At 34.0% G+C, this 20,142-nt stretch overlaps 1 protein-coding gene and 1 pseudogene across 1 annotated transcript; both read right to left on the bottom strand.

Annotated features, from left to right (window-relative positions):
* Positions 1-1,127: 1,127 nt before the first annotated feature.
* LOC120181939 lies at positions 1,128-10,417 on the bottom strand (annotated as a pseudogene).
* Positions 10,418-11,777: 1,360 nt separating this feature from the next.
* On the bottom strand, positions 11,778-17,037 carry LOC120181940 (serine/threonine-protein phosphatase 2A 65 kDa regulatory subunit A beta isoform-like). The gene is made up of 13 exons (XM_039186966.1): positions 16,916-17,037; positions 16,186-16,599; positions 15,454-15,700; positions 14,607-14,719; positions 14,207-14,286; positions 13,772-13,913; positions 13,590-13,670; positions 13,351-13,455; positions 12,722-12,904; positions 12,493-12,585; positions 12,251-12,390; positions 12,093-12,159; positions 11,778-11,972 (listed from the first exon to the last, which is right to left on the bottom strand). The coding sequence occupies exons 2-13, from the start codon at positions 16,576-16,578 to the stop codon at positions 11,850-11,852; spliced, it is 1,767 nt and encodes a 588-aa protein (XP_039042897.1). The 5' UTR covers positions 16,579-16,599; positions 16,916-17,037; the 3' UTR covers positions 11,778-11,849.
* Between the last annotated feature and the right edge of the window lie 3,105 nt (positions 17,038-20,142).

The following is a 20,142-nucleotide window of genomic DNA, read 5'->3' as shown; positions in this document are numbered from 1 at the left end:
GGTGAACCGAAGCTTTATAGCTTCGATGAGGCTCTCGTCGGACCGGTCTGAGAGTGTAAGTCTCGGTGAGTCACCATAGCTATGGTGGTGACTCACCATAAAGCTTAACGTGGGTGGCTTCGTGGCATTATGGAGACTTCGACGGTGAGGTGGTGTGGCACTGTAGTGTCGGCAGCGGCTGGACGAGACACCTGACAAAGGAAACGTCGACAGCGACGACTGGAAGCTGAAGCGGCGCCGCGTGGTCTTCTGAAAGAAGCAACTGGAAGCATCAGAAAACCTTAATTTGGTTTTAGGGTTTGGCTTCCGATTGGGCTTGAACTGAGTTCCGGAATCTTGTAAATGGGTCATCTGAATTAAGCCTTGTAATATTTATTTTTTATTTCATAATAATAATAATAATAATAATAATAATAATAATATGTAAACTGAAAAATTATTGTCTACAACGGACATCATTCATAATTAAGTGAATTTTAATTGATTTCACCGACCCTGAACCCATAATTAAAACAGATTTGATGTGTTCCAAAACACGTTCATTAACCTTTATTGTTTGTACAAGTTCAGTCTAATCAAATTGTGTTTGCACAGCACAACAAACAAATAATTATCTACTAATTAAATAAGTTGAGACCGAGTCAAACTTATTTAACTCCCAGTTAAATAAAATTTATACGAATATATTACTAGATTTTATTTATATTTGTATCAACACTTACTTATAACACATAAACTTGTTAACTTCTTAGTCAAACGTTATTTATCTATATTTTCAATTTGACCTATTTTTATTATTTCTCAATATTTTTATAAGTACAATGAAATTGCTTTAGTAAGTTTCGAGTTCGAGTCATTGTGTATGTAAAAAATTCTCACGGGAGACTCACCCACAAAAACTAGGTGTGGCACCTGAGCCAGTCCAAATTAGTTAAAACGAAATCTTAAAAACCGAGAGGACAACGATTTTTTTTTCATATTCGCCTTAGCATGTTTATCGGTGTGAAATGAATTAGAAATAAAATCAGGAGGAAACATAGATATCCATTTGGAATTTCACTGTAAAACCTTTCCCAACTTAAGAACCCTTTAAGCTTGAAAAAGGAAAGAAAACGAATCAACCTTTTCATTGTGGTCTTTCACTATTTGCGACATGAAATAATCATATTTCTGTTAACATGTACAATTTCTGAAATGTCTATACATTTTTTCAACGCTATATATATGTATATATTTCTCTCATGATGAACAACATGAATGCACAAGTACCATTGAGTAGATGAAGCTAAAGTCAGTGCGGGAGGTTGAGATTTTTATCTCCGATGAGAGCTTCCTCGGAGCCATTGCTGCATTTAGCAAAATACATTTTTCGAGTCAGAGATTTCGAAAGGGAAACGGGCAGGGTCAAAAGAAAAAAGAGTGCAAATGATTACCTGAGGTAGCTTAGAGCTGACATTCGATATAAACAAGTAAAGACTAGGAAATGCAGACCAATTGTGTAGAAAAATGCAAATGTTCGAGCATACCTGCAAAATATGGTGGCAATTCATTATTGAATCATCAAACTCTCTATCAATGCGAATAAGTAACATAAACATTGCAGACCGAAGTTGTTTTCATGTTCATGTGAGGATGACTGCACTCCATGTAACCTCAAGCCATCACATTTGCTATTACATCATATGAGCCTAAACCTTATCTGATATCATGAAGGGAAAATAAATGCAAAATACATGAAAAATACTACGCAGTCCTAAAAACGTAACTCGATCCACAGAGAGTGATCTATCCTAAAGACGAAAGAGGATATGGACCTAAACCGGCCTCGATGTGAATGTTAGACACCCCGGATCTACCAAACCTTGTTGCCACCGTTACATATGTGCTGTGCATGCACTCAAATGTGAAAATGCAGAAAAGGGATTTAAGAATGCAATTCGACAATGAAATAAAAACGTTACTTGTTTCCCAGAACGAAACGTCCACTGCTTAGTGTGATTCTGTCTCTGAAGCCCAGATCCTTGTATCTTTGATCCCTCTCCTATGTTATAAACATAAATTGAGTATTCCATGGTGTCATACAAATAACATGAAAATAATTATGACCTGAATTGGAATGGTCCATGAATCATGAATGTAAATGCTAACTGGATTGTTTACATATTCCTATGTATTGAGTTAGCACGGATGGTAGAAAACTGTGAGTATGTATGTCTCTACCATTCGACTTTGTTGCTGGTCGAAATAAGCTTTACAATGACACTTATTATTCATTTATTTTCCACGTATGCATATTTATACAAAGTTGTGTATGAACATCTTATCTTGAATCTATCTTAACATTCACGGAAGGAAATAATACTTGAGCTTTTTTCCAAAGAAATCAGTGTCTTTCGTTGAACCGAAGACATATATGTCAATATCATTCATTCTAAAAATAATGAAACACGTGGCATGGATACAACATCTGAAGTTGTGCTTTAAAGAAGATATGCGAGTAGGAAATTTACATTAAAACTCAAGCTAGATTATTTGATATACATGAATCTAACAGAAATATATATTAATAAAAGGAGCTCGAGTTTACAGACCTTTTTAGAGAAAGCTGAAAAAGGATTAATAGCTTCATCGTATATCTTCTTGTACTTGGATTCAACATCAGAGGTAAAACCACTTTCGAGATCCTCTGCATACTGAATCGAATAAAAGAATTCAGCTTCAAGAAACTAAAGACACTAGATGAGAATAATGAATTGCTAGAAAAGGAGGTACCTTTTTTAATCCTCTGGAAATTACTTTCTCCTGGTTATAGTCCAGGACATAGCGAATCTTTCCATAAAGTTTAACATTATCGGCTTTTGTTCTCTCTAGTTCGGTTGTGATCATCCCTATCTTCTCCTTTAATTGCCTTGTTTCCTGAAAAGTTTTGAAACATTCAGCAAAATTATTTTGCCGAAGCCATGATCTTAATGCATAAAATAAAATTTATATCAATAAAACATTAATGGCAAGTATGAGCAGACATGTAAACAACGTACTTCTTCAGTTTCTTGCAAACGTGCCCTGAATCAGTCACGCTGGTTGCATATCACCTTCAGCATTGAGCTCTGGTCTTGATTAGAGGAAACTTGTCTCTGATCTGTGTTCTGCTCCGGAATAGGAAATGGATCAACAAATCTGAACAAACTCATTCTGAAAATTTAATTACTTCACTTGCAAATCATGATTCGGTTTGATGTCAAATTCTTTTTCCTGTCTATAAATATTTTATTGCGGTCCTATGAAATCAAGAATTTAAATGCAAATTTAACTCTATCAGTCAGAAAAATCTATCGTACAACAATATTTCCTCCATATGTGCCATGCACTATCTACAGGTAAACCAAGCCACAGTCAAATAAATGCTTAGAACAAATGAAATAAATTTTTTCCTAACCTAATATTATCTGATTAAAATCAAATGGGCATGTGTTCCTGATGTGGATTCTTTACATGTAGCTAATTTTTTGGTTAAGATTGAAAAATCCGACTTCTTAAAGGGGCACCTTGTTAAACCAAAAAGAAATAAGAAACAAGGAGCAAGGCATCAAGAAAGAATATGGTAAAATCCCCTATACCACAAGTTCTCTGGAAATAATATTTCATGCTGGTGATGGCTATAAATGACATGGAGCTAGAATGGAGTTTTGAAATGCAACATAAATAGATAATCTGAATTCCACCTGCAAGTGTAAGAATACAAACATCCTGTTTTTAAGTTATATTCCACTTTTAGTTGATAGTAAGTTAGATTCTACACGTAGAGCAAATATACCTCAGAAAGTTCATTGCCGGCACTTTCTGAATCATCCCAATCATCAAAAAGAGTCCCTTTCCGTTCATTGGAACTATAACCCTGCATTAAAGGGGAGGATCAAGTTGAAAAAGAAAAGGCTACAATATGTGGACTTGTACAATCTAAGAATTGTTATGTTGATTCCAATATCATCATCTCAATGGAATAACATAAAGCAATAAACTGATAGTTTCAGTCTTTCATTGGGTAATAGAATTTGCATATATGCAGATCATTCAAAGAAAATGATGTAAGCACATAATGAGGCTGGTCAAAAATTGTCATTTTCAGAAATCCATAAGATATTGATCCAAACCATCAAAATATCTTCTTCTAACTTCCGTATCAGCTTTTGTTGTTCCTTGACCTTTTCTTCAAGTTCTCTTATTTTGTCTTCTGCTGTTTCCAGCAAAGATACTTTCTCAGAAAGTTTGACCTGAAAACCACTTAAAGTTATTTGATCATGGCTTGCACATGATAATTAAAACACGTCAAAATCTATCTCCTATAAAACTATTTCAAATAAATAATGCAGTCTGATAAACTGAAAACCCCAGATGTCAAGATATTTTCTTATCATAGTTTGATCAAAGACAAGACAAAATCTCAAAAATCCATTCATATGTACCTTTGCTGGAGACAACTAAGAGAGAATGAAAAGCACCAGAAATCAATTTCATACCTTCAACTGTGTGAGTTCATGTTCCATTTTCCTATTTTGTCAAGAAGAAGAGATTCCATTTTACTCATCTCTTCTCCACTGGTAGCAGCTTCCCAATCTTCAGCCTCAATTAAATTATAACCCACAGCCTACATTCCCAACAATGAGAGAAGAAGATATATTGAGATGCTATCAAGCATGAAGAAACAAGAAACTCTTTGAAGGATGTCCGTACCTGCAAAATTTTCACTTTCTTGCGCAAATCATCAACCAATTTTTCTGTTGGCCTTACTTGAAGCTCTTTCTTCATCTCCTCAAGAGCAACTTCCTAGTTTGACATATAAGAAGATGGAAAATAAAATGGATAAAAACATTTTCATATGAATCAAAACATTCATTTCAACTAATATGTAATTAACACAGAAAATTTCCTTTCTTTTAAGTGTTTATTCTAATAACAGTTCTGTCTCCAACACGTTGAATAAAGCATCATGGAAATATTCTCCAAGTTCACTGGAAGTTGATGTAATCTAATTATTACCCTTTGATTACCAAATTATTAAGTAACATCTTCAGAACCAATATGGAGATTATATGTGAATGAATAAACTACAGACTTCTAAAGGCTACAAAGCACACACCAATCTTAACATTTAACACCCCATAGTTTCACTCTGTTATCTCATGTAGTTACTGTGTCGAGTGTGAAGAAAAAAACGCCTTCATTCTCATGATGTCAGGTACCAAGAAAAGTCCTACAGGGTGTTTTGCAAAAAAAGTGAAACCACAAGGGCAAAATTACCCAATTTCCAATGACTAGCATAATAGGTTATTTCATATTGCATGGATTGGTAACTACTGACTAGGATAACAACAAGAATTTTGCACCTTTTCATAGAGCAAAGAATTCAATTTCTTGATCTCATTGACATGTTTCTCTCGCTCATTGGATAAGGTGATTTCAATATTGTGAAGTTCCATATTCAGCTCAAAGATTATCTTCTCTTTGGAACTTACGGAATTTTCAAGGATAGTATTCGAATCTGCAGTACCACTGTGCCCAAGAAAATGATGATCAACTGAGAAAAAACTTATTTCAAATGTTAATATGGATATTGTAGAAAAATAACTAGAGAGATGGAGGAATGGAATATTACCCATGCGCACACCACCAAACTAGAACAATTTTTTACCAGTGTCGAAGGCAATGATATGATGCAGAGTCAGGAAAACAATACTTGAAGAAATAATATCTCATTTCCATACAAGAACATATTTACTTCTCATCAAATGATGTTCTTGAAAGGAAATTTTACATTTGAATTCCACACACAATGTTTATTTAACGAGCAGCCAAAGTTCAATTACAGAAAGGGGGTTCAAGCATAGCTTACCCATACAAAGAACCAAAGAAAGGGAGAAAAGGGGAAGACATTGGAGGCAGGAGATGAAAGAAATGATTTCAAGAGAGTAAAAAAAAGCTTAGCCGCATCAAAAACCATAAATTCAGCAACTAAAGAGTGGGTATTTGGATCATAAAAAGGTTTCGGTGGCCTCTACTTTTTAGCCACTTGAATTGGCAATACGGCAAGTCTGCAACTGAAAAACAATGTCTCTACAACATGTTTGTTTATTTGCTAACTTCAGATGCACAAAAAACTCTCGACTCTAAAAGTATAGGCAAGCAGGTGGGTTTGCGACTTTTACATGATGCACAAAACATATTTTTTTAAAAGGTCTTGGTGGCGTCCTTTAGCCACTTGATTTGGCAACACCGTAATGGATAAACAATGCCTCTATGCACGTTTGTGAATTTATTAACTTCAGATGCACGGAGGCAGAGTTTGCAAACAGTTGAGTTTGTGTAGGGTCATACTTTTACAAGATGTGCAAAATGTTTTTAAGGAAAACGAAATCAAATATTGAACCTATCAACAACTAATCAAGACACCGGTACTTGTTTCAATAATTTCTCCAATAAAATTTAGTATCAGGAAAGAGAGATTGCACTGTTGCATAGATAATGGTATTGCAATATTTTACCTTCTCTTATTTTCAGACTCTTCATTTGCTGACTGCAACTGGGACCGTAAGAGCCCCTGTAGATCATCCAAAACAACATGGGTAATCAACCAACAAATTAAAAGAAACAAAAATCAAATATTTTAATTCATTCAAACTCTTAATATAATGCAATGACTAAATCTGTAGCTCCACCATAGTGCATATATCAGAATAATTAATGCAAGCATGATTTTCTAGGCTGCTCTAAGTAGTTGCAAGGATTTTCTATAAGCAGTAAAATGCAGATATTTAAGTCTTTAGTTAAAGAATAATTACAGGGTTTGATATCAAGCCAGATAGTTTTGTGTTGAAGAAAGACAGCTATGATCATTTATTTACAACTCAGTGTTGAGTGTTGGCTACCATAAGCAATAATACCAAATCAAGCTCTTAATTGGCAAATTCATAGAAAAAATAAGCTAAAATATCATGTCTAATTCACCTTCTCTCTCTCCAGACTAAAAAGCCGTGTTTGGGCACGCTCTACTTCATCCATCAGAAGGTTGACCTCAGATTGCTTCGCTGCCCTGTCTTCCTCTGTATAGTTAAGACAATATAAGACACTACAAACAAGGGTATATATTCCTATAAATAACGGAACACTTAACAAAACAAATAGAATCAGATGCTTTTTGACAATTAATGGAGTCAATAGCTGATCTGTGGAACAAGACGGGTCAGCCTATCACCTGACTGAGCACGAAGTTCAAACAACTGACTTTGTGCAAGTTCATGCAGTTTTTGCATATTTCCTACGCTTTCTTGAGCTTGCCGTAACTGATCTTGCAAAGATTTCTCCCTACATGAATTAGATAATTTTAAAATCAGGGAATACAATAAAAGAAGTCAAAGAACTTGTTCGGAAATAGCTATTTATACACCAACAACTCTAATCGGAATTCTGAAGTAATTTTCTTTTACATGCTAATCGCTACGCATAAGCAAGAGATCTGTAAAGAGATAGGATTATCTAACTACACCACTTGGTGCAAATATACACCTGTCTTTTAAGACTTCTACAGTTTTCTGGTTCTCTTCTGCTAAAATGAGTTGCTTCATCTCCAATATTTCTTTCACTTTTTCCTCCATCTGAAAATGCATGACCCAGATTTAGCACACAGTTGTCTATTTCAAAAATAAAAGTAACTGAGGGGAGAAAGAACAAAGACAATGCTTAATTAGCCGTAACTGATGTTGATAAGTACTACAGAACATTTCTGAAACATTTCACTTGACTTTTTATTAAACATAATTTCTGTTACGTGCTCAAGCATTAAGTGAGTTGGGGAAGTTCTTTGGCATACATTGTAAACACATTTACAATTGTATAAGAAATTTAATTCTCCTATAATTACAATAGATATTATAAAACTTTTCATACACCATAGATTAATTCCTATATTTCTCCCTAGTCAAAAAGCAAGGTTATATCTCAAGGAAAAGGAACAACATCTGGATACTGACGATAAAAGCAATATGCTAGCTATAAGCTTTCTCATCCTTTACAAGTGAAAACAGGCATATCATGCCATAAACACAACACATCATTACTAAAGTTATTATAAGCAAAGAAAACAAAGCATAGCTAACCTGTTGCTCTAATTGGCGGTTCCGCTCTTCAAGTCTTCTTATTGTTGCCTGCTGATTTTTTAAGTGCATTGCTTCTGTTCTGAACTCTTCCAGCTCAACTTTCATCTTTCGGTTGTCAGATTCCATTTCAGAAATTTTTAGATCTTGCCCCTGCAAGGAATGTGTGATTCCAATTAGAAAAGCATGCATATAGTACATCAACAAATGCATAGAAAGTATACTTTTGCTTCAAAAAGAAGAGGGGTGTAGAAGACAGTATCTTCAATGGTTTTTTGTTTGTCAAAATTTTTAAGAGTTTCCATCTAAGATATTACCAGCATATATACTTTCACGTATCACAACATTTTTCCCAGTTAAAATTCAAATTTGTTAAAAATGATAACAAGTTACAACTTTTAGACTTTTAGTGCTCTTAACATTTTCCCAAGTTCCATATACAGAATAGTGATAGGTGACCATAAAAACTGTTATCATATGAAAGCTAAGTAAAATTGCTGCTGATGAACTCCAATCAATTTAGAACTGAAATAGGAAGGAAAACAACTGATAGAATGCAAAAGTTATAATGATCTTAGTCTAAAGAATTACCTAACTATCTGAGTTAATACTTACAGCAATTGAAGCAAGAGCGGCATAAGGATCAGGAGCCTCATAAAGCTTTTGGTAGATGTTTAGAAAAGCATTCTCACCAAATTTTGCTCTCTTGGTAAGATTATCAACTTCTTCTTGGTAGCTCTTAAGAAATGAATTAAATAAAATTAACTTTTCCTCTGCTGAAGCTTTCTTAAAATCTGTTAACAAGACAAATAATGAATCTCGGAAGGACATTTCTCTATATAGATTGCTAATACAGTAATATATGAGCATGGAGGATAAGAAAAAGGGGAAATTTTCAATTACTATTATCTTCGAGGTAATAAGAAAATATCACTACTGGTTTTCCTCCATAAATTTCATTATTCCCTCCCTCGATCTTCTTTTCTTACTTTTTTCTCCCCAGTAATAGGAGCAAAAAGGAACTAGAAAATCTCAACTGTTTTGCCTATGATGGACATTTCTTTGATTAAAAATAATAACCAGGTCGGACACGAGAGATTTTGAGCTCTTGTCTATGTGCGACCACCAACATGTACTAAGAAAATAGTAGGTTAATACATTTACATATAGCACCAAGCGGCTACCCTACATCATTGTTAAGAAACCTGCAAGAAGTGTCTATGATTAATACACACGCACATATGCACACACATGTAAGAAACAGAAAAAAATACCTCTTGTACTCTCAGCAAGCTTCCGCCTATTCTTTTGGCTGCTTTCCTGATTTTCAGCTATTCGGAGTCCTTGTTCGTCAAGCACACCTTTCTCCTTTTCCAAATCAAATTCTACGAAAAGGAGGGAAAAGAAAGGAAATTCAAACACATCCAATGGATAGTTATTTTTCATACTAGCACGTAGTGATAGTTACATATAATGCACATGAACAAAATTTATTAGTAATATAGTTCTGTTATAATTTGGATGTATAAGTGATTTAAGGGTAACAAAAAATGGCAATATACATAATGTGAAACTAAAAATACTATAAGCATAGGATGCAACTAGAACTATATAATCTAAGCAATTTCTAATTAGATATTAGTAAATATATTTATAATTATATTATAAATAAAATTGGTAAAGGACAATTTAATAATATAGCAAGCTAAACCAATCAAAATTCTTCTCCTAATTATCTTCTTTGGATTCATCTCCAATGAGGATGAGGTTGCTGCTTACAACTAAGGATGTTAAAGCCTAAAATAGAAAAGTGAAAATATAGTTAATAAATGAGGTGCTTGGTTGGATCAAATAGGAGAAAGAACCTGAAACCCACTAATAACTTCAAAAAAAAAATGCAGTTTATCATCTCAATATCACTCCAATAGAAATCGCCGAGCAAACAAATTGAGCAACTCAGCTCGCCAATACAAAATCAACGCCTAAAAGGGAAAAAAAATCAGAACAATCTTCAATGTAGCTAAAATCGATTAGTACCTTTCCAGAAACTGGAGACCACGGAGACGGGAGAAGAGGAAGGACTGGATTCATCGAGATCGGATCCAACTTGTGCAACATCCATTTCGGAGAGTTCGGATCCGTTCTGGCGTTGGTTGAAAAACGGATTCTAAGGATTTGAATTTCTTTTTTGAGTTATGACGATATCGATAATGGAAGAGGAAGATTTAAGGGGATTTGGATCACTGTAAAATCTGAGAAAACCTTGAAATTGAAAAATGAAAGGTTTCTTACAAAATAAATAGATTTCCGTTGCAGTAGTTAATTAGTTGCGTTCTACAGTTCCCTATAACTTTCAGCCTCATTTATTACGCGGGTAAAGCTTAGTAGTCGAATTCATAATTTGGATTGCATATATATATTTTAAGGAAAAATATAAAATTTAGCCCTCCAGTATTTAAGTTTTTCTTAAATTTGACCATTATTTTTTAATCTAGTATTAATTTATTAGTTAAATTATTCTGACACAACGAATTTTCATGTGAACGTTTTAATTTTTATGGAACTAGCATGGGATCGGCATACCAATATATGTGTATACTACTGATGATGTGATAATTCATATCAACTTATAATGATTTCTGATAAATTATTTCTAAAAAATCAAAATTATTTACCAATATAGTTATATCAATAATAAAATACACATCAATATTATCAAAATTTAAATAACTCAATAATCTTTTGTGAGAAAAATCATTCTCAATCAAACATTGATAATGTGAATTTTACTTAAACGTGAAACCATTAAAGATAGCTAGAAGTGATTGATGGAACATTTGCATCAATTACCAAGTGTACCATTTAATTTTCATACAGTGATTCACGTAGAAAATTAAATTGGGTTAATTTCATTTGATGTCTTAAATTTCAAAACATTTCAATCAAATCCTCGAATTAAAGTATTATTTCAGTAAGTTCATTAATCTAGGATGTTGAACACTTAGTTTTGATGTATTCCAAAATATTTGTTAATCCATAGTTATATTTAGAAAAATCATTTTAGATTGAAGTTGACATTTCGTTGTAAAACAAATAGTTTGACTAATTGAAGGATTTGGTTAAAATAATTTGAGTTTAGGGGCCAATATAGAATCTAATATATAATTTGAGGATGTATAATATACAATCCAAATTAATTCCCACAGTTGAGGATTGAAGGGATTTTTTTTTACAAAAGTTACAACCACTCAACCAAATTTCCGAATCAATCACAATATACTTGAAATAAAATAAGAATTGAAGAGACAAGAAAATTACAAATAAAATCTCAAAACAATTAAATTATTTATTTTAACTAGAAATCATTTTAATTTTGAATGTTTTAATTATTCGAACTTCACAAACTCAAACTTAAACTCCTAATTCGAATCAAAATTCCGAATTGAATTGAATAACTCGGAATAAAAAAAAACAAGTGCAATCTAAATTTACTCCCATTTATAAAAATGAAAAAAAAAATAGCACCATAAGATTGTTTGACAGAAGAACTCCAGCACCTAAGTTAAAAAAATCACATATCCATATTGCAACCGAGTTTTTGAGTTCAAATGGGTATACAACACAATTAACAAAGGAAACAAAAACAAAAACTGAAGGTTAAAAAAGGGACTGAACTAAAAGAGATATCATTAATCTAGGGTTCTAGCTAGACATCATGGTGAGTTGATCACTTGATTGTAGGGCTTGGGTGGCGAAAAACCTCACATCAACATCTGGATCCTCACTGAGTTCAACTAGACATGGACGGATTGTCTTCTCCACCACCTGTTTGTGTTCATCATTCAACGATTATATAAACAACAACAAATTTCACAGTTACATTATAATATAAACACTAGAACTTTAACAGTGACAGCCATTGAAACGAAAATAAATTTTACTTACAGACTGATCGACAATAGGGATAATCGACTGCAGCACTTTGGCCACGTTAAATTTGATGTTCGGTACCCTGCGATAATGCAATTTTTGGTCTCGTAACTGAAAAGTGAAGACGAAGGATCCGAATAAACAGTTTCAAATCAAACTTGTATCAGCTTTACCTATCTTTTGAAGCATTGATAACCACGGGGAGAAGCATTGAACAAGTAATTTCTTTGCCCAGAACAGGGGCAAGTAGAGATATCGCCTGCAGAATGGTCATCCGATATAGATATTGCGGGTCGCTTATCATGTCCAAAACCTGTAAATAGATATTCGGGAAAAGACGTCTTATTGAGACCTGGCATCATCTTCAGGTGTCTCCCTTTTTTCTTACTCATAGGGATTGGGAAAGCAAACTGACCTGTGGAACTATGTGCTGCATTGCCCATTCTGGTCCAAATTCTTCTGCCAGGCGCTTCACATTATTAGCAGCAGCTTCACGGATGGAATAAACCTACAACCAACAACGTTAGAAAATTTTATCTCATAATAAGTTCCTAGTTAATATCTGTTATTTCTACTCTCCGACAAGAGACGCACTTGAATAGGAATAGAATTGTAAAGAAACAGGCACATAAACTCCATTGCACCTTATCTTTTAGCCATTGCATGCAGAGTGCGCCGAGTTTGTCATCAAAAAAGCCAACACCCAACTGGCTTGCCAATAAAGGTATGTATTCTATTATTGCAAGCCGAACCCTCCAGTGTTTATCCTCGGCAAGCTCCACAATTGCTGGCAATAGGGACTGGGACAGCAAATCAATTCCAATTACCTGCAATAATAGGCATGTTAACAATATGTGCATTCGACTATATGAGAGAGAGATTCATTAACATGCCCCTAGTATGTAGCACGTCCAACCACCCCGGCAAAACAAATTATTAAAATAGAGACGAGAAATAACGAAAATCTGGGCGATAAGTGCCAGTCAAATATTATAGATATAATCAATGACACAATTCACTCCAACTTAGCTCTTGTGTTAAGGTTAGGATGTAGATCCTAGGTTTTGCAGCCTCACTCCAAAATATTAATTCATAACACATTATTAATCCAAACCTCGAAGTATTTAACAGTTAATCCAGTCACAGATTTCCTTTCACTTCTCAGTAAAACAAAGAAAATTTAAGACCATTCACCCAAATCAGGTGACAAGCTAACAGTTTGAAAAAACAATTGTTGAAACCGTTCTTAACAAAATCTTAAATTATGCCCCACCTGGTTGACTTGATCAAGCTTGCTAATTATATTCAGCCGGACATCTGGAAATTCATCTTTCAAAAGAGAAAGAAATATAGGAAGCAGTTTCTCTATGGTCGCATCCTGCAACCATCAACGAGATAACATTATTGCATGTATAAAAAAAATACCAGAAAACATTATGAAACCTATACTGTTTCCCAAATATGAATTTCATAGAGGTGGACTGTCTGAAAACAAAAAAGGACTGTTTTTACCTTCCCTAAAATGGGTGCCATTCCCATTATAACTGAAGCCAAAGCAGAACGAACATGCTGGGATGAATCTGTTGATAGTTCCTACAGCAGGCAACACTAACTAAATCAGAACATAGCAAGAGTGGCAAAACTAGATTACCACTACAAATGAAGTAGTCAAAGAATTCCATAAGCATTTTTACCTTAACACAAGGAAGAATGTTCTGAATTGCTAATTCTGAATTCAGAATTCGGCAAAACTTAGTTACTTTTCCAGCAGCAGCTATCCGTACTTCAGCTTCATTATCACGAAGTAGGCGAACATATGCAGGTACCAGGTCTGACCTAAACATTCAAACCTTACAATATCATTTGATTGTAGTTGATATGCTCATTCAAAATAAAGTTCACAAAAAGTAACTTAAATAAATCAGTTTTGTATGGCCAAAGCATGATAACTAAAAACTGCCATATGCCAACTCTATGGATTTCTAATTAAATAGAGAGGAAACAAGGAAATTCATCAATAGAGATCAAGGGGAATGGGAAGATGGTAAAACAGCAGAAAACAGGTGTAACAATAGATGTCAGGACAGCAGAAACTATAACAGTTCATGCCACGTGATTATAGGGCTTACCTACTAGGCTCAGGACCAACAGCTTCACACAGCTCATACAACTGATTTGCGACCATATATCGGACACGCCATGACTTGTCCTAGAAGCAATAGTAATACCATAAAAAATAACTCAAAATTATAAATCACCATATTTAAGAATGGGAAAAATAGAGAACGCAGAAGCGCGGAGTGGGGGGGGGGAATTAAAAGAACCATAACATCCATCACATGTCACTTCAAAAGGCAAGAAAAATGCTTTAAAATTAACTAGAAATCATGCAAGATATTTCTTTGCATCAAAAACCTATACAAGATATATTCTCCGCATGAAGGAAAAAAAAACCCTTAGAGGTTAATCAATTTCTAGTGGAGTGAATCACACATATTAGTAAAACAATATTCATAATACATGGTCTACCTGTGAGAAACTAACTATGACTGGGAGAATGTGAGCCACACAATCTTGGGGTTCCAACAACTTTCCAAGAGCTGCACAACCCTCAACGGCTAGCAATCGCACAGAATCTTGATCTACAGGGACAAAAGATTGGAGCAAATAAGCATTTCAAACTCTGTTACAAATTATAAACTCAAAAATAATAATGAAAAACTAAATATGCAGAATCAAAGGCATACATATGAACAAGTGGCCGTAGATAAGGGATCCTTTTATTCCTTCATTTATAAACAAGGATAAAATCCCAAAAAGTGATTTATCAGCCTTAGTTATGCTTTATACATGAAACACTAGATAAATTTCACAGATTCTTTGATATAATTCATTGAAATGACTGGAAGAAGAAAAAAGGGGTTACAGGTTGCCATGAAGGTCAGAACAGCTCAAGTATCTGTTGATCTAATTTTTTGGGTGACTGTCCATGACTCTTGCTCATAATCAATAAAAATCAAATTTTTCAGAAGTAGAAGGAAAAAGATAAAAAGATGAAGTTGAAATTTTCCAAAACGCAATCTTCGGAATTTTCAATACAAAAAAGAAAGGCTAGAATTAGAAAGGAACTGCACACAACCCTTTTCCCAATTCCTCCTCTTCAAGTTTAAACTTAAATTCATCCCCTCTAAAAGGAACAATACCATAAGGCTACTAACACTCCCCTTATGATTTCTGACCAGGATTATTAACTCAAATCAATTATCCTGCTCATCTATCCGTTTAAAGTACTTTAAAGCATATATCTGTCAAAGAACTATCAGCAACACAAGTGGTCATAATGAAGCAAAAGAGATAAACTAGGCAATCTACATACCATCTTGTGTCAAAACATTGAACATAGACATAACGTCCACTTTTAAATGAGTTGCTTCTACTGTAGCAGAAAATTTTCCAAGATTTGTTGCGGCAGATCTCCTAACCATGGGCATGTCATCTTGGCAGAGCTGACAGTATATTATTCTTAATTCAGTTTTCACCACCTCTGGGGCACTTGGGTATGCAATATGAAACAATCCACAAGAGGAAACTCGAGCTGTAAACCACTCACCAGCGGTTAATCTCTGCAAGTTGAAGACAACAAATTCATTTTATTTTTAGTTAGGTAAAACTATATCAAGTATGGTAAGGATTACAGCTAAAAAATTGAGTACATATTAAGGATAACACCATCAACGGGTCACTAGGCTTAGGAATGATCATATTATATATCGTACAATTATCCAAATGACAACAAGGCAGAGCTGCAAAACACACACATCAGCAGTTAATGACAGAAAAATTACTAATTCTGAAACAAAAAACACAAGATTCAGGGGTGCTTTCATCCACTCTGGTTTATAGCATTTTCAAGCATTATAAGAGAGAGCTTTATTCCACTAACAATCTTTTCACCATACACATTAAACACAACCAAATTCTATTCAATTTTTCATAGTTCCTTATTGCAACCAACAGAAGCATTCTATCATGCACCCACATGCAAAACTATCTAAATTATATATACACTTCAGGGAAAAAAGAAAAAACACATAAAGCAGAAACCAACCTTCAGCATTGGAATAAAGGACTCAACCAAATCCTGCTCCCTCATCTGGGCACCAATTCGACACAATGAATCAACAGCCTTATCCCTCACACAAGTTTCCTCAACAATGCAAAGAGTCTCCAACGGAGGCAGCAAAACATTAGCATATTCCACACCTCCAACATAAGGAATGAAAACTCCCAATTCTTCTGCCATAGCAAGGAGAACTTCATCATCGTCATCATTGTTCTCACTAAGAAACGGGATCAATTCCTTTCGAGTCCTTTCTTCCCCAAGGGCGCTTGCAATCGTACAGAGCTTACGGATCGAGTTCAAACGAAGTTGAATGTCTTCATTCTTTAGCTCATCGATCAACACCGCAATGGGATACAAAGGCTCATCGATCATTGCCATGTTAATCAAAAGGTATTACCCCTGTAAATATACCAATAAACTCAAAATAATCATTTAATTATATTTCAAACTTCAAATTTGGGGGGTAAATAAAAACAGAAATCACGATTAAATCCGCACAACTATTTATTTAACCACGCACTAAGTTATAACACATATGGATTAAATTGAGATCCTAACAAATGCGAAGAAAAGGTTATCCAATCTATAAACAAGTCAAAGAAGGCATGCAGAATCTTTTGTAACTTAAATCGACTAAAGCTGAAGACGATCGGAAAACAGATCTATGATTCCGAGAGTAACATTTCTTTTCAATGAAAAAGAAGGAAAACGGTACCTGTCGATGGTTCGAGTTGAGGGTTTGCTCGAGGCCCGATCGGTAAAAGATTAGAGCTATTTGTGATAAATTTCCATGTAATTTTCTCGACATGCGAGAGCCCTTTTCGACCATAATTTTTGTTTCTTTTTTTTTACTCTGATAAATAACACCACATATTAAAGCAAAAACAATAAAATACTCGCGAGAATTTCAAATTTAGAGATGGTTTATTTACCAAAATAGACACCTATTACTTCTATTTGCTCTCACGTACGTGTCATTTGTCTATTGAACTTTTTAAAAAGAGAAAATAACCTCAGTGACCAAAAATCCCAGATAATATACGATTTTGACCAACTTTTTTTGGATTTGCGAAAATGACTAACAAAATCGCAATGCGATCTCTAATTCGCATTGCGATCTCCACTATCGCAAATTCGCGTTGCATTTCGCGTTGCGATTTTCCATTTCACGTTGCGATAGTTGAAAATCGCGTTGCGATAGTTGAAAATCGCAACGCGAAATGCAACGCGAATTTGCGATAGTGGAGATCGCAATGCGAATTAGAGATCGCATTGCGATTTTGTTAGTCATTTTCGCAAATCCAAAAAAAATTGATCAAAATCGTATATTATCTAAGATTTTTGGTCACTGAGGTTATTTTCTCTTTTAAAAATATATATGATTAAAATTGTTGTCTATTACTATCTTTTTATTTTAGTATTTGACAATCAACCCAGAATTAAAATCATGTTTGTTGTTGATAATTTTGAGTAAAATCATCCGCTATTGAGATTTTTATTCGAGAATTCAAATAGTAAAAAATATTCCCTTAAGAAAATAAACAATATATTTTAATATCAGTTTCATCAAACGATCATTAAAAAAGATAAAATTATTATAATATCAAACACTTATTTATATTTTTATCGATTTTAATTGAGTTTCGTAAAAAACAATACAAGAATAAGAAAAATGAATAAAATGTGAATTTTGTAAATCAATCTTACTGCAAATGATGATCGATAACATGCGTTGAATGACCAAATACGAAGTCAAAATATTGACAATTTTTTGTAAAAACCAAATTGATACATAAATTAAAATTTAATGCTTATCATTGAAAATCTTTTAAAAATTAGTCATAAAAATATTCAAATTAAAGTTTATGGGAAGTAATTTAATATTAGAAATTGAATTCATAACTAAAATTTAATGTTATAATAGTAAATTACAATTAAATGACAAAAATACAAAACCTAAATTTTAATAATATTTAGGGTAAAGCATATAAATAGTCCCTAAACTTTTAAGGTATTTGTATTGGTCATCCAACTTTTAAAATTTGCAATATAGTTATCAAACTTTTAGTTTATTTTCAGTAAAGTTTTTGTTGTTACCTTACGTTAGCTAGGGCTGACGTTGCATATTAACTCCGATAACCCTTCTTCTTCTTCTTCTTCTTTTATTTTGTAAACTAAAACCCATTCATCACCTTTTTTTCTTCTTCTTCTCTTAAACTAAAACCCCTTCACCACATTTCTTTTTCTTCTTCTTCTTCTTATTTTACTACTACTACTCTCTAAACTAAAACCTCCCCCTCCCCCTCCCCCCTTCTTCTTCTTCTTCTTCTTCTACTACTACTACTACTCTATAAACTAAAACCTCCTCCTCCTCCTATTCTTTTTCTTCTGCCATGAAATGTTGAAAGATTAGAATAGAAATTGTATTGTTAGAATATAGAGTTTGACTTCCACTGTAGTAATACATTTTTTTGATCCCGCATGAATTATTTTGGCTAAAAACCCTTAGAACAGAGATAAAACATGTTGAAAGATTAGATATTATACTGTTGGAATATAGAGTTTGACTTCCACTGTAGCACTGATCCCACATGAATTATTTTGGCAAAAAACCCTTAGAACATAAATAAAACAACTTTTAATTAATCAACAAATTAAATTTTCAATACATATAATCCAAACCATACAAGCACATTTCCTGCATAGTCTTGCCTCCATTGATGGTGGATCCTAATTTGACCCCCAAGCCAGACCATTGTATTGATTTCTCTATACATTTGTATGCTGGTTTAAATTTAACAACACTTTGTTATTTGTAACTTAGTGAGAATAACCTTTTGTTAACATTTCTCTAACTGAACCACTTCATTGGGAATTAGATGAATAAGAACGAAGGTCAATGGCCGATAGTTTTCTATAATCCTTTCGGATGCTCCATAGAATATCTCCACACTTCCTCATACCAGGCCGATTGTGTTAACGAGGATCCAAGCATTGTAATGCTAACTTGAGAATTTTTTTCGTCGGGTGATCATCATTAAATGCAACTTTCAGTTGTTCCTTTTGGAATAAAATTGGAGAAAATGATCCAATATACAGTACACCTTCAAATTCTTAAAAGGCAGTTCTTGTGAGAGATGATACGACTTTTCCCTTGTGGGATAAATGGTTGGTCATTATTTTGAGCCATGGATCTTCTTCCATGTTCTTTCATGAAAGGAACTTGGTAGTGTTATGTACAATCATAAAACTATTATATTTTGGTTTCGATGGCGTTACTATTTTAACCAATAATACACTAAATGAATAAACATCACACTTTTCTGTTAGTTGATAGGTTCTTAGATACTCCGGATTGAGGTAGCAGGCAGTTCATTTAACTTGTGTAGACACGAGGTTTCACCAGAATCTATGCAACAGCCAACCTAGCGAAACTGAAATCGGTAACTGAAATCGGTAACTTTGGCTTGAAGCTTTTTGGTAAAGAGAATATTGGAAGACTTTATGTCTCTGTGGATGATTGAGTTGTTGGGTGATCTACAAGAATTCAATGCATAATCTTGTTAATCTCTCCATTCATATTTCTCCAACAACAGCGAAGTCCTTGTTTAAAATGTTATCTTTAAAAGAAACATGTATACATATGAAGATAGGTGATTGCATGGGCCACATCAATAGCTATATCAAGCCGTGCAACAAGGTTAAGAACTTTTTCATGCACACCTGCAAGCAAATTTTCTCGTCTTTCAACTCTCAAAATTGCAGCATAAAGAGGATGAATAAAAAAATGCTAAGGTGTGTCTAAGTTTATCATTTGAATCTCAGACGATAGAAGGGTGGTGAAGGGGTCTATCCCAAAGGTAAGGTACCGATACCCCTCGTGTTGATTTTGACTCCGAGAAAAACATAATGCAAAATGGTTACCGATACCATGACAGGTAC

Source organism: Hibiscus syriacus, unplaced genomic scaffold (assembly GCF_006381635.1).
Source record: "Hibiscus syriacus cultivar Baekdansim isolate YM2019G1 unplaced genomic scaffold, ASM638163v2 tig00112609_pilon, whole genome shotgun sequence".
Classification (NCBI taxonomy): domain Eukaryota; kingdom Viridiplantae; phylum Streptophyta; class Magnoliopsida; order Malvales; family Malvaceae; genus Hibiscus; species Hibiscus syriacus.
This window is presented reverse-complemented; position numbering and strand designations above follow the sequence as displayed.